Source organism: Aulostomus chinensis, chromosome 2, assembly GCF_037954235.1.
Source record: "Aulostomus chinensis isolate RoL2024-O1b breed Wild chromosome 2, RoL_Achi_v1.0, whole genome shotgun sequence".
NCBI lineage: Eukaryota > Metazoa > Chordata > Actinopteri > Syngnathiformes > Aulostomidae > Aulostomus > Aulostomus chinensis.
In genome coordinates this window covers 23,820,513-23,843,757 of record NC_141321.1, presented here as the reverse complement: position 1 = coordinate 23,843,757, position 23,245 = coordinate 23,820,513, and the positions used below count along the sequence as shown (strand labels likewise).

At 41.7% G+C, this 23,245-nt stretch overlaps 2 protein-coding genes across 2 annotated transcripts; one reads left to right on the top strand and one right to left on the bottom strand.

The window, feature by feature from the left end:
- Positions 1-4,149: 4,149 nt before the first annotated feature.
- Positions 4,150-7,035, bottom strand: mis12 (MIS12 kinetochore complex component). Its single transcript, XM_086195016.1, has 2 exons — positions 6,608-7,035; positions 4,150-5,943 (listed from the first exon to the last, which is right to left on the bottom strand). Exons 1-2 carry the CDS (start codon positions 7,022-7,024, stop codon positions 5,674-5,676), a joined length of 687 nt encoding a protein of 228 aa, XP_086051142.1. The 5' UTR covers positions 7,025-7,035; the 3' UTR covers positions 4,150-5,673.
- Positions 7,036-8,425: 1,390 nt separating this feature from the next.
- ppm1g (protein phosphatase, Mg2+/Mn2+ dependent, 1G) lies at positions 8,426-16,654 on the top strand. Its single transcript, XM_086185784.1, has 14 exons — positions 8,426-8,581; positions 8,866-9,002; positions 9,670-9,739; positions 9,951-10,036; positions 10,117-10,246; positions 10,708-10,819; positions 10,974-11,176; positions 11,299-11,477; positions 11,873-12,001; positions 12,749-12,851; positions 13,124-13,255; positions 13,595-13,724; positions 13,937-14,036; positions 14,567-16,654. Exons 2-14 carry the CDS (start codon positions 8,892-8,894, stop codon positions 14,771-14,773), a joined length of 1,692 nt encoding a protein of 563 aa, XP_086041910.1. The 5' UTR covers positions 8,426-8,581; positions 8,866-8,891; the 3' UTR covers positions 14,774-16,654.
- Positions 16,655-23,245: the final 6,591 nt, after the last annotated feature.

The window sequence follows — 23,245 nt, the reverse complement described above, 5'->3', positions numbered from 1 at the left end:
AGTAGATTTTGGGGTGGATCCATTTTACTTAGCAAGAAACAGCATTTCTTTTTCTTTTTTATTTACATCAGGATGGCTGAGGTCATCCCAGCAGAAGAATGTGCGCTCAGAGCGCCCTGTAGTTTAATTTGAAACAAGTCTCAGACACTTTAGAATGAGCAGATATCTTGATTATATAGAAACATTTATGGTTTGATGCACAGCCATAACCTGAACCAGATATCCAACAGAATTCCTCCTCCTGCCTTATTTCTGAAGATGCAGCATCACTGATCATCTCCATGGAAAATGCCGCTTTGACAGTAACCGTACAAAAAAGTACCTTCTTTCGCGCATTCACATGAGGGTTGATGGTGAAAATTTTCATTGACTTCTAATTCGTAATGATCCCCAAATGAACACAACATCTGGATACAACCGGTCAAAGTCACTCAGCTGATTCAGGCGGGAAGATGCTCTAAGATGGAAAAGACATCTAGGACGGGAAGAGAGGGTTTGCTGCATGTGTTTCTTTCCCTGCTGGGTGACATGTGGGTTTAGAAAAATCAGAGGGAATTCCAAACTTACTGACACAGCCTGAGAAAACAATCTGCCTGGCTGTCACTCTCTCCTCCTCACTGTCTGTAGCTGGGACCGTCAGCCAATGAGGACAGCTGGCTGGCTGAGTGAAGATGTGTATCTGGACATGTGTGTGTAGGTACCCGGGTTTATGCGAGTGTGTGTCTCTCCCTCTCTCTTTGTGTATGTGTGATCCTAAGAGGTCAAAGGCCAAACTGCAGTTCAGACAACCACGTTGTTCCCCTCCCAACAGGAAGGGAGGGCACTGTCCATATGCTGTCTTCACTCACACACACACACATATATATGTATATAGATTCACATGCTCTCACACACATCGGTAAAGTCAAATTTCCAAGGGGTCTGGTACGCACATGAGCGCAAACATGCTCACCTGCCAAACAGATGTTCTATGTGATTCAAAGTTTTGCAAGTTGAAATAAGACATTTTGAAATATAGATATTTATCAAAATATCAAGACTATGGATGACGATGTGGTTTTCACTGGTAAACAGCATTTTCAGGAGGCCAGTGTGGACGTGGTCTCTGAAGCTGTTTAGGACAGAGGTGTGAAAATGTAGGAGTCTGTTGTGAAGTCAAGACACTTTCCTCCTAAAATCTCGATCCCCGCTTCCTTCAAACACTTTACTTTTTCAAATAAACGTTCTGACATCTGTCTGGCTTGCTCTTTTGCTGAGTTGGCATTTAATTTCCCTTCAGATCTCTTTATTTTCTCTCTCCACCAGCACGCTCCAGAGATAATGCTCAAGCTGAAAACAGCTGCGCTCTAAAGTCATTTGACATCTTTTATAGGCTTTTACACATATTACTCTCTCGCTCTCTCTCACACACACACACACACACACACACACACACACACACAAATGTAGAGTAGTTAAGATTTATTATGGAGTCACACACCCAGAAAAACAGAGAGCAGGCATGTTCCACAGACCCTCTTACAACTCAAAGTCATGGAAACAGAGTTTCTGAAGGGTCTTTTAAAGGAATTCACCAACTTTTCAGGAAATACACTGATGGTCAGTCATTTTTGGAGCCATACAACGTAATAGATCCTCCTCTCTGCTTGCATGACGGAGCCCTTCACTCAACAGTGCCGCACAGAAAGCAAAACTCTTGTCTCCAAAATGGTCTCTGCCTACATTAACAGAACCAGAGTTGTGCTTAATATCTGCAATGAAAAACTTGACAATGACGAGTCACTTAGTCTGCCTCAGCCAGAGGAGGAAATGCCTCTTCTTGCTCTCTCCGCTCCCAAATCTTGCAGTTCCTTCTCTATGTATATTCTGGTTCAGATAGATAAAGATCAGGGCCTCGGTTTGTCCAGAAGTAACACTCCTCATCCTCTGACAAAGTCAGCCATGATTAGTAGCAGGTGCTGCATCGAATCACCGCACCCTGTCAGGAAAGCAGTTCTATATATGTAACTGACTAAAATAAAAGCATCATGTAATTTTCTAGTTTTTTTTTTTAACAAAAGCTGAGCGCAACTCTAGTTTTACTGATGCAAGCAGTGTTTTTGACAGAAGTGAATTTGATGATGCGACAGCTTTCTAATGTCCCGCTGCTAGTGTTCATCACCGCTAAGTAGCAGGCAGCTATTAGGGGCTGTGACGCTCCAAAATGTACAAAAAGAGAAGAGAAGGGGATTTATTTTCTTGTCTGGCTTTAAAATGATGAACAAGAATCTTTCCCACAGTTTCTCTGTTCCATTAAACATGAATTCACGATTACAGGTACCAGGCTCCAGGGAGGCTGTTGCTCCTCTCCCATGACAGCACAAAGCACTTGTTTCCATTGTGTCCACATGGGATCAGGAGTCTACCAGATATCTGATTTACAGCACCTCATACCGGTCCAATCAAGAAGAACCCACTGGAAACCACTCCACGGATCAGAGTGAACACATGAGACCAGTAGGTGAAAGTGGTTATTCATCATTATGCAGCGTTCAGTGCAGGAAGGAAATATTACACAGAGCAGCCCCCTAGCTGCTTCAGTGGATTAAGTTACCTCTCTATTGAAAACTTTTCTCTGCATTTACTTTAGATCTGGTCACGGTTTTGGTAAATCATTCAATAAGTGAGGATGGATTTAAACAAAGCTACATGAGAAAATAAACTTCCTGATGCTCCCTTTTCCACAGTATCCTAAGCCCAAAGCATTTGGAAGATCTGGGAGAGAGCCCCATCATAGAAACCACGGACCAGTGGTGCTGGCTTGGATAGTCAAATAATATCAGCAAGCCAAAAGAAATACAATGGACTTGTCTCTGTTCCTACAACACTGAGAGGCAGCAGTAGAAAACATTCTCAGAGTGAACTGGACATTGAGTAACATTTTTAAGCAAATATTTGGGACAAAATGTATCTGTTTCAATACACGATGAAAACTGCTCATAGAAACACACACACACACACACACACACACACACACACACACACACACACACACACAGAGCGTCTGTGTGGTTATAGTTGCAACTGAAGGGATATTGGATAACCAAATAAGATCCCCTTCACAATAACTGGTTCTCGCACCGTCCCATCTGGACTGATCCATTCTCAAGTCAATCACAACAGGGGGCACGCACACACACTCACACACACACACACACACTCTGCAGTATTCCTGGAATGCTGTAGTTTAAACAAATGTTTACCGTTTACACTAGGCCTGTCGTTTTTGTTTATGCACTCTGTTCCAATTGCTGTTTTTGTTGGCGCTGTTATAAATCACTGATCGCAGCTTCTGCTTTTCAAATAATGTTCTGCTGATTTAAAATGCCTCAAGTTAAGGATCATTTTCTACTCACAGTTTCAAACTTTAGTTGCCTTCATCTTCATCCTCATAGGGAACCGTAAATACCATCCCTGTCCTTCACACCCATGGGTGTTCCTAGTGATGAATACAAGGGCTGGGGAATTCATCAAACTCCAGATTAATCATAATTAAAGATTTTGAAGATAAGGCTGGGTAATTATCTGCAAAAATGTGTTGAAACCAAAATATAGAACCTCTTTCTGGCTCTTGAATATTACAACTAATTTGGTTAATACTTTCCCTTTAGTATTGCAACATATTTTCCATATAGACATTGGAAGAGAACTATGAGGACAGTGTAAACATACATATGGAATAATTGTTCTTTAAATTATAGTCAAGGCGTGAGTGTGAAATAATGGTAATCCTGATCTGAAGTCCCATGACCCAGCCCTTGTGGATGGAGCTGGTTTCTAATCATGCAGGTTCTCAGGTGAAGCTGTTGGGCAGTTATTACACCACCCTGTGATTAATCTGCAGGTGCCACATAGCATCCCTATGAATATGTGACCATGTCAGTAGAATCTAAAAAAAGATTTGGAAACTGCTGTGATGAAGGGGTGAGATGCATCATATTGGGAGAACAAATAGTGGTTCTCCTAACTAACAGTTCATCAGTGGAGTGAGAATGTGGTACTTAATGACAGATCAGTCTATGTAATTTTGGTTTTATAGAAAAAAAATGGAAATAAAAATTAAATGTCATTTCTGAAATGAATAAAAATACTGAATGCAATATATCTTAATGCCTGATGTGTCAAATCATTTTATTTTTATGCACGAATAAAAGACAAATCAAAACTCCGGTGAATCTTTATGTTCCACTTCTCACCACAATCACTGTTGGGAAGAGATGGAGCAACACAAGTAGAGAGGTACAGACAGTTGGAATGTAGCGAAGTTGCTCTCTCTTTTGTTTAAAATATTTTCAAGATGAGATTGAGCAACATATTAATGCATAATGATATTGAGAAACAGGAGGAATGGGAAGCAACTCTTCCAGTTACAAACCAGGTTCTCTTCATGTCAACATCACTAATTGGTTGTGGACGATGTTTACTGAATGTATCAGACATGCACACTATTGTTAAAAGGCCATTTTCATGCCTGAAGCTGTAATAACACAGTCTTGGATATTGATTTCTCCTCAGTTGTAGAATAGATGCACTCGTGTTTTTTTTCCCCTACATCAATCTTTAAGGTCCTCTGTGTTTCCTCTTAGTTTTGTGTTGATGTCCTTGCTTCCTTTCATCCTTTGATCTTAAGTGCCTCCCAGCATTGTCCACTTTTCAAAAGAAAACTCAACTCTGTTCACCAATGTCCCAAACAGAGCAATTATTCATCGGTTTATTTTGTTTGATCAGAACTTGAGCATGTTTCACGAACTAGTAGCCAGGCGGTATTAACGTGCTGAGAGCTCCCTCTGGTGGTGAATCAGGATCCTACATGAGAGCTCCACACAAAATCTGGACATATTAAACTATGTAGCTGCTTACTGCTTTGCTTTTATGTCCAAAGCAGTTTGTAACTTTATCATTATTCCACTTTGGTTTAATAGGTGTGAAGCATATACCTCATAATCTTTCAAGTTAATACAGTCAATGGTGGGCAACAAAGTTGTTGGGGGTGTGAAGAAGACAACAGAATGACTGGAAGATGTCTTAATCACAATCATTAATGAAGAAACATGCTGGCTGATGTAGCGATTTGTACAATGTTTTTAAAAATAGTAAATTGACCTACAATCAAGGTATTGAAAAGATCGTAAAAACACATTTTTAATAATGGATTTGATGAGAAAATGTATTTTAATTCAGGGACAAGTGTTCTTGTCAGTTCTTGGAGATGGTATAGGCATTGCTGAGGAAAACTTATAGTTGCTGATAAAGAAGAACATTTATGAGCAAATTTACATGGTCCTAAGTTCATATTCTGTACTTGCATAGCTTCCTCGGATGGAGTTAGTGGTCTTGGAGCGCTCTCCAGTTTTAAAGTTATTTTGGCAATTGTATTGACAAGCCCTGTGCGGTTGAGGAGCAGTGGTGTGTACAGTTCAAACATTTACATACTTGTTACATTAGTTCATTGGGGATTTATTATATGCAAAAAATATGTCAACTTGTCTGACAATAGTTGAAATATTCAGAGTCCTACCTCATAGCTAAGTGTGTCTGTTTCGTGCATCTATTAAACTGAGTAAACACAAAAATGATAATGTTAAAAGCTGCGGTATGAAGTCGGTCTCAAAATATCAGCAATTTGAATTCAGTTCAGAGAGGTGCCTTTTTGCAGACCTCACCAATGGCTTCCTGTAGTTTCTTTACAGAATCTGTCACCAGTCGAAAACTGTCGCAGAAGTTGCTGTTTCCTTCCGTCGCCCAGGCCGCTTGGAAGTCTCTGACCCACATCAGGAACCCATCCAGCTGCTTCTCCACCTCCTTCTGCTCACCAAGCTCCACTAGCAGGGCCTGTCTGGCACACACTTCTGCTTCATAGGCCCTCTGGAGGTCTGCCAACGATGACTCCAGTCTGAGCAACTCCTGGATGGAGAAGATCCCACATAGACTCGCTGTGGTTCTTTGACAAATAATGTCACCTACTATTTGTGACACCAAGTTTATTAGCATGTAGTTTGGGCAAAACTACACAGCAACACTATGAAGCCAGGAATCTTGGTCTGTGTGTTCCTGGATTATCTCAACAAACGCTCATCCATATGTCATCAACTTGGCGTGTGTGCTGGTGTCCAAGGGAAGTGCAGGGCTGACTCAAAAGCAGTTGGAGGGGCAATTCTCATTTTTGGCCAATTTTGTTTGTTTTTTTTCCTATTAGGTCACATGGTGATTGGAAGTTTAGGTATATGATAGTGAGTCAAACGCTGATATCAGAAATGTTTAACATATCAGATGAAAATTGCAGTTCAAATATATTTCATCATATTTTTCCTTTCCCTATTACCACTATTCTGGGTAAAACTAATAGGTGTACTTAATATTTTGCCGCATCGTTGCATCCTTTTCCTGATGACAGTACAATGTTACACACCTTATATGAGATGCATGTTGTGTATATACGTGAGAGATAGCTAGTATTCAATGTAACTGAGAGATAGCTAGTATTCAATGTTACTGGATAGGAAGGGGGTGTGATTTTCGTGAGGCTTGTTATTTTTCAGTAAATAAGTTCCTCGGACACTGTACCCACCTGTGTGTCTGCGGGATACTGCCTGTGGAGCTGGTCATCGGGCAGCAGGACGTTGGGCGGCACCGAGAGACAGCGGGGGACCAGCAGCACCTCCATCCGCTCCGACAGCTGCTTGAACCGCTCTACCAGAAACTGCTGCAGTTTACGGGTACATTCCCTGGCCCGGGCCTGGAGTTGCTCCTCCTCCCCAGCAGGCTTACCCTTAGCGAGCTGTCTCACACACACTTTCTCAACGACCGGTAAGATGTCGTTCAGGCAGTCCTGGAAGGCGCTGTAGACCCGCAACATGCAGGTCTGCGGGGTGAAGCCGAAAAACTGCGTTTCGTACAATTTCAAAGTTGACGGAGACAGACTTTCTTCCCCAGCTTCTCCGTGATTAACCATCTCTTCCTCTTCCCGCCGGGTGTCCCGCTCCATGTTGAATTTCTTCTTCTTCTTCTTGTTCGGCAGGTGACAAGCTATGGGACGGTTCAATACCGCCCCCAGACGGTGGACTGGAATAACGACTGCAAGAAATGTGCAACACTCAGCCGTCTTTTTTTTCTCCCTATCTTCTTTCAAAAATATCCTATAAATAATGTATCAAATATAGTTTTACTGAAAACTAAGTAACAACAACAATGATAGAGGTCTTTATTTGGAAAACATCATTAGAATAGGCAAATCAGTCATTTTAACAAACTTCTGCTTGCACTCATTTCTGTTTTTTTCAATAAGGTCATGAAAAATATTGCGTTTGGTTTTGCATTGGTTGATATTGTATTGTATACAACACAATGACTGTATAACTTAATAAGTGACTCCAAATGTTTGCATTACAAAGTGGGCTTGGAATGTTGAAAGACTCACCTGGCACATTGACCTGCATTACCAGAAATGTATCATTTTTGGACATTCTCACACACTAGAATATCTAAAACTCTGTGGTACAACTTTTGTTGGACTTCATCTTGATCAGTCTTTTAATTCATCCTAATTTTTGTAAGGTAAAAACTCTGTTGTCACAGTGGGACTTTAAAGGTTACTCTTTTTTCAGCTCTTGAAAAAAATGAGACCCAAGTAACCTTGAACCAATAAGCCATCTCTCTTATTGTAAACGCATTCAATAAAGTTATTTATAATAAAAAAAAAGTGAAATCCTTCTCTCAAGTCTGGCACACAGTCCAATTTGTATCAACTGAATATATCAACTAATATCAACTAAACCTTCTAAAAATAGGTCTATGAGTATTTATGGCATCATGTCAGTGTATGTGGACTGGCTCAAATACATACTTAAAAACCCGACTGGAGTCACCCAGTGTATTTAAGTCCAAAAAGACAATGAACAATTTGATTGTTTTTGAAACTTCAGCAAGTATTTAAGAAAAATAAGACAATGTAAATGTGGCAGCAAATACAATACTTCCTTGTAGATTTTTTAACATGTAGTCATAGTTTCACATAGCACTCATTTTTAACATAAAAAACGTTTTAATGCTCCAATTTGAGGCAAATATCAGCACAAAGTCCAGTTCCTTCAATGGGATACAAGTCAATATACAAAGGAATGGGATAGAAGTAAAAAAAAGAAAAAAAAAGAGTAGCTTCCAGCCTCCAATAATTAATCAGGTTAGAACGGGTGGCCAAGTTTTACCTAGGCAATGTAACGAGTTATGTCTCCTCACTTTCTGTGCTGGATGTGAAAAGAAGCGCTTGTTTGATGATACTGTTGTGTCCACGGTATGTCCGCTGCCCTCGGGTGGCCTACGCGGGTTTAAAAAAAACCATGACATCAGGACGTGTGACGTATGTGTCGGACACGCCCCCTGTTAGAAGGAAACGGACATGCGCGTGCCCACTTCTTCGCATCTCGTGCTTCTTCTTGGTGTTCCTGTATTGATAGCGGCTTTCGCCTCCACACGTGCAGTCATTCCTATGTGAATCTCTCTCTTCGGGATCCGTGTGTAAGCTCACATCCTGCTGCCAGATCAGGTAACCGTCGGCGCCCGCTGCTCAGCGTTTCTACATGTGCGCAGCCGCTTGATAGTCGGGGGCAGAGGTTGCAGCTCGAAGTTTAGCCGGCTCTTGTTAGCATGGAGACGTTCGCTAGCTGATGAGCGTCCACTTTTTTGTTGTTGTGTTGCTAACGTTAGCTAGCTAGCAACCGCAACTAGCTAAACTGGTGAACGCAGTTCATTGACAAACACACTGATACTAGCGGGTGTCCCTGTGTGTTAACCTAATTGCGATGTTTCCTTCGTGTCGTCTCTCTCCAGGTGTAAAGCCATAGAATCCGACAACCATGGGGGCTTATTTATCGCAACCTAACACAACCAAGACCTCTTCAGATGGCGGCAACAGCAATATGAGCTACGGCTTCTCAGCCATGCAGGGCTGGCGTGTTTCCATGGAGGTGAGGCGGAAAAAGAAAGACAACCATATTGACTCTCATATGTGTCTTCATTTGTAAATGGCGAGTTAAAGTGATACGATGCGGGTTTCTTGTTCTCGTTTGGATGTGACTGACCGGTTTGTTAGCTAATAGAATTGTTAACTACAGGTGACAGCATTTAGCACCAGGTGTCTTATTTGGTCGAGTGAACTTTAACATGGATTTAATAATTTTAGCGGTCTTGAGCGCCTCATGTGTTAATTGTCCATTTCGAAACACATTTCTACGAAATATCAGTCTATTGATAAGAGACGTGGACAAACATGGTTTGTAAATCACAAATGTGGTTTCTGTGACAAGGAAACCCTTCCTGTCTGGGACGATGCGATGGATGTCTCTTTGGATAGTAATGGTTAGTAAATATATGCATTTAGATAATTTATTTTAAAGACAAGTGTGAATCTGGATAGCTGATATAGTAATTCAATTTTGGTTAACATAGAGAACACAAACTTAAGGGCTTTTACCAAAATACTTCTGAAATGTTTCCACTCAGATCATGCCTCATCTGGCTCACCTGTCCCAAATACACTGTTTTTTTTCCCTTGAAAGGTTTCAGTTGATATGATTTGTTCCACTTTATTTGTAACATTGTCTGCAATTTTTATTTTGTGTTTCTGTGTGGCAGGATGCTCACAATTGTATTCCAGATTTTGATGAGGAGACGGCCATGTTTTCTGTGTATGATGGACATGGAGGTAACACTTTCATATCTTTTAGCCTGTAAAAGAGAGGGTGATTGTGGGCTCATTTACATTGCATTATTTGTTAAAGTTACTTTAGGTAAAGTTACTTTTACCTAAGCATGTACATCCAACAAGTCCCGTCCTCTCCAAAACCTCCAAAAATCCATTTTGATCTTCAGCACACCTTCCCTGAGATTTTCTATGGCATTTGCTGTCCATCTAGGTGAAGAGGTGGCCCTGTACTGTTCAAAGTATCTCCCTGATATTATCAAGGAGCAGAAGACATACAAAGATGGCAAACTGCAAAAGGTGAAAGACATTAGAAGCTCACACATGACCTCTTTGAGGTTGAATTCTTCTTGATTGGTCTTCTCGTGTGTTGTTATCAGGCACTCGAGGATGCCTTCTTGGCCATAGACAGCAGAATGACCTCAGAGGAAGTCATCAAGGAGCTGGTTCAGATCGCTGGACGACCCACCGAGGAGCCACCTGTTGAAAAGGTGGCAGATGAGGATGATTGTGAGTATACCGCCAGTAATAAAGGAAGGAATATTGGGTAATGAATGCAGTTTTTTAGGAAATACAAGCAAACGAATGAAATTATTTGTCAACATAGAAACTGACCAACCACAAGCTTCAAAGTCAACTACACAACTGAAAGAACCAAATCGGAAATCTTTTTTTGTCTGCCTTATCCTGGATCACTTACCTACCAAAATCATTTCCACAAGAATAATTATGTCCTCAAAATTCAAGCAACAATGCTTTATTATTCTGGCTCTGTCAGCATTGAAAGCCTTATGTTGAGAAATGTAAGTAATTGAAACCATTATTTGGAACAGTGTCACGGGTGTGTTCAGTGCCTGCACATAGATCACGCTGACATTCAGACTGTGGTGTTTGTTTGTACAATGAAATGGTGGACAGTCTAAAAGATGATGCTGTCCCGCTGTCTGATTTCTTTTCTGGTCGTTGCCCAGTGGACACAGAGGAAGCAGCGTTACTGCATGAGGAGGCAACAATGACCATCGAGGAGCTTCTAGTTCGCTACGGCCAGAACCTCAACGCTGTCAAGCATGCAGCCGCCATCAGGTAGCCTCTCAAACAACGTATTTTGACATCATTTACAGGACTTTGTCAGACATACTTACGTTGAAACATCCTCACTGCGACCCTCTGTTGGTTGTTAAAGTTGTGCATGAAAAACATCCCATGACTTTATATCCTCTTGGTGTGTTGCTCCCAGTGCGGCAGCTAAGAAGGCATCTTCCCAGCAGCCCGACACCTCTGGGGACAAAGTGGGAGTTGGGGATGGACAGAAGAAAGACGGACTGAATGGAGAGGTGGAGGAGGAGAGTAACGGTACAGTGAAGGAGAGTGAAGGAGCAGCATGTGGGTCTAAGCTGCGAGCCTGTCGAAGAACTGTCACAGGCGAAGGCGGTGATGCAGGTATTAATTGTGGTGTCCATAACAAAATAGTCTTTGTAAGCAAAAGAGGAGGCTGGAAGGGTTCATGTGCTGCTTTAAACAATAATTATTAATAATTATGTTTGTTGTTGTCACCTCAACAGCTAAAGCTTGTGGTGGATCAGGAGGTTCCAATGGAGCAGAGAAGGCTGGTAAGGCAGAAGGAGATGCAGGCCCTTCCTGCTCTTCTTTGCCCTCCAAGGCTACAGGAGATTCCAAGTCCAGGTTCTTTGATGACAGTGAGGAGTCTGAGGAGGGAGAAGAGGATGGCAGTGATGATGAGGTGAGAAAGCACAGACCATCAGTTTTGATGACTTCATTGCTCATAGCTGGTGACCGTCTGAGTCAGACACGATCACCAGCCAGCGAAACCCTGCACACTGGTTCACAACAATTTACTGTTTTATAATGAACATTGTTTAAATTTTTAGGCAACATGGCAATTTACCATATAAAGCACGACATTTTAAAATATCGTTTTAAATCGCTGTGTCAGTCCCAGATTTAACCCTTTGATGCAATGACAATTGTCTTGAAATAGACAATAAATCTAGAAATGTCTGAATTATCATATTTTTCTATATGAATTAATATTTACTACTGAAAAGATGCTCGACTCCTCAACTCAGCTGCCGTTCACAACTGTTTAAATGGTAGAACTGCTTCTGTTTGAATCAGGACGGCAGTGAAGAGGAAGAGGGTGACAGCAGTGAGTTGGAAGAAGAAGACACAGAGGAGGGAGAGGAGGACTCTGAAGATGAAGATGAGGAGGAAATGTGTTTACCTGGAATGGATGGAAAGGAGGAGGTGTGTATAATTGATCAACATTAAAGGGTTGTAAATCCTGCAAGCATTAGCAGTAACTAGTAGGGTCTAATTTTGGTCATCAAGACTCCCTGAAAAGCTAGATGTCAGTAAAAGTGTCTCAAGATGGTGTCCGAAAAATATTTATTATGCAATGAATCACAGGCTTCTGAAGTCAGTGGAAGTTGAACGGGTCATTTACAGAGGTTTTGTATGATGCCTGCTCTGGAGGGGCCGACCTGACTCAACCAGTAGACACTAATAAATATATGACAATACTTACAACCAAAGCTGGCTGTGACCGGTATAGAAATGCCTTGATTGTCAAAATCGACCTTGTCACAAGAGCAATGACAGTGTGGTGTTTGCCATTTGTTAGATACTGCTGATGCTCTAAAGACTCTGAGTGTCAATATGCACACCAAATAATAAATGAATCGTAACCTCAAAAACGACTTAGGCATACGCTGGACATGATGTCACCAGAATCTTTGCACATCACAGCTGGGAAACTTGATCTAGTTATTGACGCCGGCCCATGACGCCAGCCAACACTCAAATGGTCCCATTCCTGCCTGAAACTGTTTTAAGTGTGACAAACGAAAGTGTCGGAAGGTTTTAAAGTCATTTGCTTCAGGCTGTTGTATTTGCTCACTTGGTGTAAAATATGAGAGAACGTTTACGACAGCTCGAAGTAGCGTCTTACATGTGAATCCATCGTGATGTGTCAACTGGTGTTTGTGTTACCAGCCGGGCTCAGACAGCGGCACCACAGCTGTCGTTGCTCTGATCCGAGGGAAGCAGCTGATCGTGGCCAATGCTGGAGACTCTCGCTGCGTGGTGTCTGAACGCGGTAGGTGTAAAATATTGGGTACCTATTCAAGCTCTGCTTGAACTATTGATATTATTGTACCACATCAGGATTGCAGATAATTTGAAGATCTCCTATGAAGAATTGAAGGCCATTTGTCACTATTTTTGGAGATGTCTCATGTTGTTTGGCAGCATAAAAGCAAAGAGGATAGCTTAAGTAGAGTGCCCCAGATTTTTTTAGTTAAGGAATTTTTTTTTTTTGGTAAGCATGGGGTTGTAAGATGTAACAGAGGACTCGCTGTGTGGGTGCAGGCAAAGCTGTCGACATGTCATACGACCACAAGCCCGAGGACGAGGTTGAACTTGCTCGCATTAAGAACGCTGGAGGAAAAGTGACCATGGATGGAAGAGTCAACGGTGGACTGAACCTCTCCAGAGCTATTGGTATGTGTAAAAGGATGCATTAGACTCTATCTAATTGATAATTTAAACATTTCCTTTATTATTATGATTATGATTATTATTATTGTGGCTTTAAATAGGTTTATTGAAATGGAATGTTGTAGAAGTCGATTTTAGTTTGACCTGTTCTGATGCAGTCCTGAGGTGCCCTATCCCAAGTGGCAGCCTATGGGTCGATATGCAAATGATCTTTGTTTTTTTATAAACCAGTATTTGATATTTCCAACTGAAATTTAGAAAAGTTCTGTTCTTCCATTGGTTGTCCAACGCTAAGATGTAAGAGCCTCTTTCTCAAAAATTCATGAACTTGGACTCTCCTAGGTGACCACTTCTACAAGAGGAACAAGGTTCTGCCCCCAGAAGAGCAGATGATTTCTGCCATGCCAGATGTTAAAGTTCTGACTCTTAATGAGGACCATGATTTTATGGTCATTGCTTGCGATGGCATCTGGTGAGTACAATCCTCTTAAAGTAGGAGTACAACTGACAAACAGCTGTGTGACAGCTGTAAACAAAACCATTAAAACCCACCAACATAGTAGGTGGCAAGTTGGGTTTATTTGCTGATTTAAGAATTCAACAACATATCCCAGTTGCTTCCAGTTAGTTTTTTTGACTTTCGTGTGTGTGTGTGTGCGCGCGCGCGTGTGTGTTTGTTTGTAGGAATGTGTTAAGCAGTCAGGAGGTGGTCGACTTCATCAGTGAGAGGATCAAACCAGATCAGGGGGGCGTAGCCAGACCCCTCTCATCCATCGTGGAGGAGGTGAGAAAGAACTCCTTTTTGTGTCTTTGCGCCTCATCATTCCTCACTAGACACTTCTCACACCTTCAAACTGAAATTGGTTCTACTTGGGCCCAGCAGAGTAAATGGCCTGATGTTGGCGCATACGCCTGCCAGTGTGCAGCCACGTGAAAACTTCTGTTTTCCAGATTGTATTGCTTGCTGTAAAAGGGACTGGTGGAAGAGCGGAACAGCTCACACCAAAGAGGAACTCCTGTGTTTACATGCCACCCCTCTGCAGAAGGCTTGAGTGCAGCTAATCCATGGGCTGGGGGGAGTAGCGCCTAGTATGACTGTGTATACAAGCAGAGTAACAATAATCGGGTCAGAATTGTGTAACCTCTATGTAAACAGAGTTTGTGGAACTTTTAAAGCCAAAAAGTATTTTATTGGTCACCGATACTTGTTTCTCTCTATACACAAATTTGACCTTGCCAACACTGTCAGTGTGCTCTTGTAGCCTCTCAGGAGTAAACGTTGGCACGTTTTAAACCCATGTGTCCTCCTATTAGCTGTTGGATCATTGCTTGGCTCCTGACACGTCTGGAGACGGGACAGGATGTGATAACATGACCTGCATCATCATCACCTTCCGGCCACACCCCTCCCCCGTTCGAAACCAATCAGAGGACTCAAAGAAGAGGAAGCAACAGGATGAGGCAGAGGGGTCCGAGCTAGAGAAGAATGGAAACGACAGCAAAAAGGCTAAAAGTGACTAAAGGACAAGAGAAACTGTGGAGCAGCTGGTCCCAGACTACCCTAGAAACACCAGAGACACATTCTGTTCGAAGTTAGATCCTTACCTCACAAACATTTAGTTCACCCTAAAACTGATTTTACAAATGCTGTACATGTGCTTGGAGATCAGCTGAAGCGAGATCAACAGTATAGTTTTGTCCTGTTTTAGGTGGATTCTCACTTAAACAGCCCCCAGTTGTGGTTTGGTGTTATTGGAAAGAAGCTGGACTCACTTAAACTTTCTGAACTCACACAGAGGCAGGCTCGCCACTCACTGGCAGTAGCATTTTTTTTTTTTTAGTTTTTGTTTTGGGTTTTTAACTAGACAGAAGTTGCAGGAGAGTTAAACAGATATTGGTGTGTATTTCTAAACAAGTTTTGGAGCTCCGTCACCATCACTGCAGACTTGTACTGCGTCTCCTGTTAATTTCAAACTTTTCCAAAAGAAAATCTTAAATGTCCAAATCCCACACATCTCATTTGAACAGTTTTGTTTTAGTTTAAGTTTGAGGATAGGTCCTCTTGTGTCATTTTACAGCAAATATTTTCATTGCAATTTTGCCTTGTGTGCACATTTTGTTTCCAACAACAACCTGCACAATGCTGTCAAGGTGTTGTGCCTAACTTACAAGGAAGTGCCATAAATCCATGAATTCCTTTCCTTTGCACCGTTTCAGATCTTTAAGTAGTCTGATATCAGAGACAGGACCTGAAATGGTTCTGTCTCTGTGTTAAGGTAAAGTTAGAATGATGCTTTTTTTTTCCTTTTTGCAAAAAAACCCACTTATTTAAAAAAAAAAAAGAAGAAGGAAAGAAATCTTCCCTCAGAACCGCAAATTTTCAAACCTGATGCAGTGAGAATGAATGTGAATGTGACGGTACTCTGTTTCAGGCTCCTCATCCCGAGCTTCTGTTCGGGCATTCTGTGTCCGTCAGAGAGGAGGGGAAGGGTTTGGGTCACCAGTCCAGTTGCTCCAGTTTGCCTTTTTTTTTGTTTTTGCTTTTCCCCCCTCATTAGAATCAATTTACAAATATTTTCACGTAACATCCCATCGTCATCCTGCCTTTTTCTTCATTCCCGTATTGTCTTGTCTTTGATCCGTATCTGTAAATGTCCGAGGCAGGAAACAAATCATCAGAGTTTTAGGGAGTGTTTCCCTTTTGTCCTGTTCTTTTTTTTTTTTTTTTTTTTTTTTTTTTTTTGGTCTCTGTATAAGTTGATGGCAGGGAAATGGAGACAAGCCTGATGTGTCTCTAAGTCCATCCAGAGAGGACAGAAGCCCTTGGTGAGCCCACACACACACACAGCTCAACCCATTAAGTCTCCCTGGTTCCAACATGTCACCTTTTTAAGATATAGAATAAGTTTTAAATAGACTTTCACCTTTTTTTTCTTTTTTTTTTCCTTTTTCTTTTTTTTTTGATATTGCAGTCCTCTGGCAGTTTTTAAAAAAATAAAGTTACCTGAGCACATTCTGAAAACGCTGTGACGCTGGACTGCGGAGGGGATGTATCCAAGTTGTTTTTGAGTGAAAGTAAAATTTGAAGTTAAGCGCACCGAGAGAGTGTAACTGTTGAAGGCGTTTTTTTTTTGCCCCCCCCCCCCCCCGCCTCATTTAAATCATTGTGACTGTAAGTTTGTGTACGATCTCTTCATCTTACCCTTTTTTTTCTGTACATAGTTTTTCAGTACTTGTAAGTGAAGACAAAGAATGCTTTTTCTTTGTAATTGTAAGTCAATGTAACATTTTTGGTGCATACTCTTTTGACACCAGTATGTAAGTACATACAAATAAATTTTTTTAAATAATCAAACAACTTTTTGTGTGCGATTGTAATTATCAGGCACAGGATAATAAAACCCGCTGTAAGACTGTGACGTTAAATCCTAGTTTTGTCTGCTACAAGCTGGCTGGAGTTTCATGCCTGCTCAACTAGTACATAGTTCAGATGAGGGATGAAAGAGGCACCGTGCTTGTAAGCATTTGGAGCGGCGCTCACCCTGGCTTTATTTGTGCTGAGTCTCGTGCACTTGCTCCACCTCCAAGCTTTTTTTTTCCCCGGTCCGTGTCTGTCCAGTCAGCATGCAGAAAGCTGATGTTACAAGGTTGAGAAGCATCAGACAGATGAGCCACAGCTCCTTTTATACGAGGTCATCAAGGTTCCAAGGAACTCGGAGTGTGACAATGTAGCGCTCTCAAACACTGACAAAGGAGCCGTCCACTCACTGTGAGGCATCGATATGTGCCAGACATTGATGTGTTGCTTTGCACTGGCTCATTTGCACAAAATTCCAGCAGATGGCAGCAAAAATATTTTAATAACCAGGTTAGTTGGTTGTGGTATGATCCCAATGAGGAGATGTGAACCGTCATCCTGAGTGACCCACGGCTTCAATCAGGGAGGACAAACTGAAATCGTTCCAGTCAAACAAAAACTTACAGACGGTGGCATGATGGCAGTTATGACAACATAGCGGGTCGGTTATACTTTATACCTCCTTGGAAACAACGATGCCCAAGAGCACATCCATTCGTTTGTACTCATTAGCTGCGGGCCTCTCTGTGCTGCTCTTCCATTGGCTGCTGTTCCATACCGGTCCCAGAGGATCACTGTTGCTGCAGGAACAATAGAAAGCAAGAGAGGAAACATACTGTCCTTGGAATCTAAAAATGTCATCGCAGACACACATACACACACACAAAAGCATACAGTTTCCCCTGTGTCATTAACAGGCAGGATGTTTTTTGTTTTCATAGTGTAGATTAGCAGCCTTTCTGGTGGAATCATCGACTGTGAGCAAAGTTTTTTCATTGTCAGACAGACAAATATCTTTGTGAGCGTGATGATTAAAACTACTCTTGTTCATTCTGCAGGACTCACTTCTACCAAAGAGGACGTGAATCAGAGAGTGAAGGCCTGTTTCTGCTTCCAAAAAAAAAAAAGAGGACGTTTGGCTATCAAATAGTAGGAGGACTGTTTGCAGGTTCCAGGCTAACTTTTTTTTCACTGCACAAACTATAAAAATACTTCTGAAAGGCTACAACTAAGTAGCTCAATGGTAGCCTTGTCCAGCTGTGTGTGGAGGGGGAGTTATTCTGTCTCCAGGCTCCTAAACTTTACTGATGGCTTTGGAAGAGCGCTGCTGCAGTCCAGCTGGACCTGTAATTGTGCATATAGAAGTGTGTGTGTGTGTGTGTGTGTGTGTGTGTGTGTGTGTGTGTGTGTGTGTGTGTGTGCCATCTTGCCAACAGATCTTATATAGAAAAATGGGACCACAATAGCAGGTTGTAGTCAGACACTGTAGGCATTCAACAAGACTTACACAGTCTTCACAGTTGATTCTCCTCAAACTGCATTGGCCTTGTTGCCCTCATATTGCAGAGTTTAGCAATGTCTTAACACACACACGCACACACACACACATTCCAGTGGTCACAGTACTACAATTTAAATACCAACTTTGACCAAAAATACTTTACTATAAGGCTCAAATACCTCTGATCTGCAGTAATTTTATTTCATTCTAGTAGAAGTACTTTGATCTCTTATTATTACACAATAGCATCTTATTCCAGCTTTAGTCTCTTATTTTGCCATATTTGGTGTATAATAGAAGAAATTAACTGTTGACGTTTTCATTCTGCGTCACGGTATTCAGTTCTGTCATTAATCTAAAGCACACAAAACCCATTCAAATCCATATTTTTTTTTCCCAAGTAAAAGATTAAATGAGTGAGTGTAATATGATAGAAGAAGCTCCCCCTCGGCTTTGTTGCATCTTTCAGCTCTTTGTGCTGATTCGGTTCCAGATGCAGTGTTTTACCAGCTCAGCACCAAACAGCAGAGAGCAAAAGCAATCAGCAGCTACAGAGCACCATATTCATATCTTACAAGTTCTGCCACATACTGTATTTCTAATATTCTCCAAAACATAGAAGCATCGTTGGTGGCGAGGGAAAGACGTTTTGAGAGGTCTATCATCATTAACATGATTCTGTCACCTCCTGCAACATCACACACACGCACACACACACACACACACACACACACACACACACACACACACACACACACACACAGGATATGTCTGGAGCTGACATGCTGGTAAATCCTGCCAGCAACATAACAGCTGACTATGACATCGTCACAGAGTTTGTCTGTGTGTGTGTGTGTGTGTGTGTGTGTGTTGGTTTTCATCTGTAATTCATCAGCATCAAACTATCGCTCGACTGATGCAAAACAGGAAAACTCTCTCCTCCGCCCCCTCTCCCACTGTTCTCCACTCTCTCTTCCTCTCACCTCCTCTTCCTCCCTTCTCTTACCACAAAATCCCCAGGCTTTGTCTTCTGTTGTTTTCCTTGTTTTCCTTTCTTTTCCTTCCTTTCTGATCCCTTTGTCTGGTCTCATTTTCTTACATCCTGTCCTTCTTGTCCATGCTCCCAAAATAATGTCACTTTGCACTTTCAGTCACTCAAGCTCAACTCCAGTTCCGTCAGTGTGGACGGCCACTTTCTTCCTCCTCTATAACACATCACATTGATCCTGCCGTTGATTTGCATCTAACATGAATACATTGTATACCTGTTAATGTGAGTTTGAATTTGCTAGTTTTGAGATTTTGAAACATCCCAGCGGTTGAGGAAAAACTGCAATAAATCACCCTAAACTGGCATTCTTTCTAAAGGCCAGGAGGAGGCAACTCCATTATTTGTCTTCTACAGATTGTGAGGAGGTACAATTGCCATCTTCCTAAGTATTTATCAACTTTGAACTAAGATGAAACTGTATTTAGCTGTTTTTTCCACCCCATTTCTTATAGTAAATCATGTACTCGTATACACATAACCACAGGCTAGCACACCTGCAGCTACAAGCACATAAAACATTACATATGAACTTAATATCATTCATCAAGATGTGACAGACAGACCCAGCTGATCAAACACACACACACACACACACACACACACACACACACACACACACACACACACACACACACACACGCACACACGCGCGCGTGCAGTCAGAGATAACAAGCAGCTGTCTGATGTACTGCTGCCATGACATCACCCAACATTTTTCCACTATCTACTTCCTTCATTCAGCTTTATCTTCCTTTTGTACTTTCTTTTAAGCTGAGGCTCTATTGCTTTCAATAACTGTTACTCAAAACCCCAAAAAACAAAAAAAACAGAAGAGCCAAAATTGTCTGTTTTGACTCTGTTTTTGTTCTGTTTTATGAGCTTTTATTTTGAAGTTCTGCAGCTTGTACATGCCTCCGGGTCTTTAAGGGAACCCATACTTGTTTTTAGGGTAAGACGTAAGTAAATGTTGATGGATTGGAATAGTGTGTGTGTGTGTGTGTGTGTGTGTGTGTGTAGTGGCATAGTCTACAAAAAGAGCATCAAAGTTTCAGAGGATAATGATGATTCTAAAACGTGTGTAAACCAATGAACTCCCCTGTTTTAAACAACAGTGTTTTTTATATCAATTAATGGGCAATACAGCAAATGCTAGCACACCTTCGTCACACCTCTCATCCCTGGTCCTAGGCTGCGTCTTGGTCCAGTCGTCCTGGTTCAGTTGAAAACCCTGAAGAAGCTATGTGCAGTAAATACATGACATCATTGACAGGCGGCCTAATGAAACACGTCGTTTCTGTGGGGTTTGAACTTTGTTTGGAAATAGCTTACTGATTATATTTATTTTACAGCCTCTTCACTCCTTTTTTTGGTCTCGATCAACTCCTGCTGTCTGGCTCTTTCGCAGCTCCATGCGTTCCCTCGCTAGTTGCTAATTACCTTTTGTAACCTGCTCAGCACCAACCAGCACAATTCTGAGAAGACTTTCTCTGAAATCAGCTGCCTGCTGCAGTCTGTATTGAAATATAAACCAAAACAGGAAGAGCAGCTCAACAATGAGCTAAAACTCAAACTATGTCTAGCAATGGTCACAGATATTATTGAGAGCCAGACATTAAGGCTGTCAAATGAACATCTTGGTCTGGTTGTAGTTGACATGCAGACAAAGGCCGCTGCATATTTAGCACTGAGCCTCGGAATTATTTAACAATGCTTTGTCTATTCTAATAAAGTTCAGATCATTTTCAACAGAAGGATGGATTCTATTAAGGATCATCCTCCCTCATTTCTCAAAAGCAGATTTCTGTGACTCATAGAGCTGATATCTGAGCAACCCAACTCTCTGATATGATACTGTATGTGCAGAGTTCACTTGGCTTTTATTTTAATGTGGAGAAGATTAAAGCTACAGATCTGTGATGAAATAAAAGTCTGCTGAAGGAGCTTCTGCCCACCACCGCCATTCCTACTGAGATGCCTCAGACATCTTCCCCCCTCACCGCATTTGTGGGTCACATCGTTGACAAAAAGAACATAGGTTCCATCTATGCTGCCAGAACAGAGGTCACACTGGGGTATTTGGCTTTACCTCACTGAGAGAAGGATATTGTGGAAGCCCCCATGAGGTAAACGTTCGGATGAACGGATGATGGTCAGGTCAAAGCAGAACTACAAAATCAATGTTAATGTATGTAATGTCAAAATAGAAAGTGTGTGTGTGTGTGTGTGTGTGTGTGTGTGTGTGTGTGTGTGTGTGTGTGTGTGTGTGTGTGTGTGTGTGTGTAGGGTTGCCAGCTGGTTACATCTGGCTTAAGAGGCCACAGCAGGAGGCCCCCACCTCTCAATATCAGTTACTAATCCCTGTTTCCCAGAGGAAAGAAAGAGAGAGGGAGTTTGTGTGTGTGTGTGCATGTATGTGTGTGTGTGTGTGTGTGTGTGTGTGTGTGTGTTTTCATTAAGTAGAAGTAAAAGTACTGGTCTATGAATCCGCTTTTTAAAAAAAAATAACAACAGTACTGATTTGTACTGATGACAGTAATGATTAGCACTGATAATTAAAGATATTTTTACTGGATCCTCTGACTAGCATCGGAGTAGACAATGATTACTTCAAGCGACAAAGTACTTGTATGCAGTACAATAGAGTATACATGTAAACATGAGGTCCTTAACCAACTGAAATAAATGTGAGAAGATTAGATGGGGGGGGGGGGCATTCACTGTGCAGAGGAACTTTTAAGAACTCAAACATTTGAATTGTGAACTGCTTGCTGCTTATTGAAAGACGTCAGAGGCCAAAAGGTTGAAAACCACTGGTTTAATCTTTAACAAGATGTTGGATTTTAAAACCTTGTTATCTTATCCATTGTACATTGGTGAAGAAAGTACAATATTGACATTTGAAAAGTAGTAAAGTAGCATAAAATGATCAGAACTGAGTTCCTCAAAATGACACAAGTACAATGAGTGAAGTATTGCTTCAGTCCAAAATACCATACTCACAAAGGAAAACAGAAATATTGACTTTGTCCAGTGATTCTCTTGAAAAAAAGTTGTTTCAAAAAAACCCAAAACGAATATTCTACAAGACGAAATCGAAAGTAAGTCCTCACTTGTTCCAACCTTGTTTCTCACGCCGCTAGTCTGATGAAACATGTCTTGATGTGAAACAGAGTATCCTGTTTATAATAGCTTAGATTAGCTTGCGTTTATGTTCTGATACTGTATAGTTCCTGGGAGGTGTCCACATGATTAGTTTAGTTCCCATTCCATTTGAAATAACGTTTCTTCAAATGAACATGGACGTGGTCAGACATGCTAAAGGCCAACTCTGACTGTGTATGCTCAGTTATCTGCAGCAACGTGCCTGTTGAAACACAGTGGTCAGCTGTTGTTGGACGGCCACAGCAGAGATGTGCACGGAGGGAATGTGAGGGTGTGAGCTGTGCGTGTCACACTATATTTCCCAACAGGGCACATGCCCCATGAGGTGCCCTTTGAACTTTGCAAACAGCCATGCAAAGACTGCAAAACGTAAGCACGGCGCTGTTCAAGTAAACAGCCTGCAGAAATGTAGGGCGAGTCAGGCCGACTCGACGCCATGAGTCGTGGGGCGAGACGACGTGTTCGACAGGAAAATATGTTAAAAGAAATAGTGATAAGGAAGAGAGGAAAATGTGTGTGAGAGGTGAATGGATGCTGATAGCGTCCATTCAAGTTGTTTCCGTGTGTGTGTGTGTGTGTGTGTGTGTGTGTGTGTGTGTGTGTGTGTATGTGTGTGTGTGTGTGTGTGTGTGTGTGTGTGTAAGTTCCTGGTATTTTTCATGTTTCAGTGATATAAATCTGTTTACAGTGTCACATTGTGAGGACCTTTTTAAGACAAAGACAACGGCTTGGTGTCAGATTCAAACAGAAGATTCATGGAATTCTCTGAAGATCACACGTGTATTTCATTGCTCAAAGAGCCTAAATAAAGTTCATATAGCAGACCAATGTGAAGCAAGCGCAGATATCAGATCAGGTTAGCTGTCATCACACGGCGCAGAGTAAAGTGCGGAGGAGAGTTCGTATGCTTCTATCTTATCT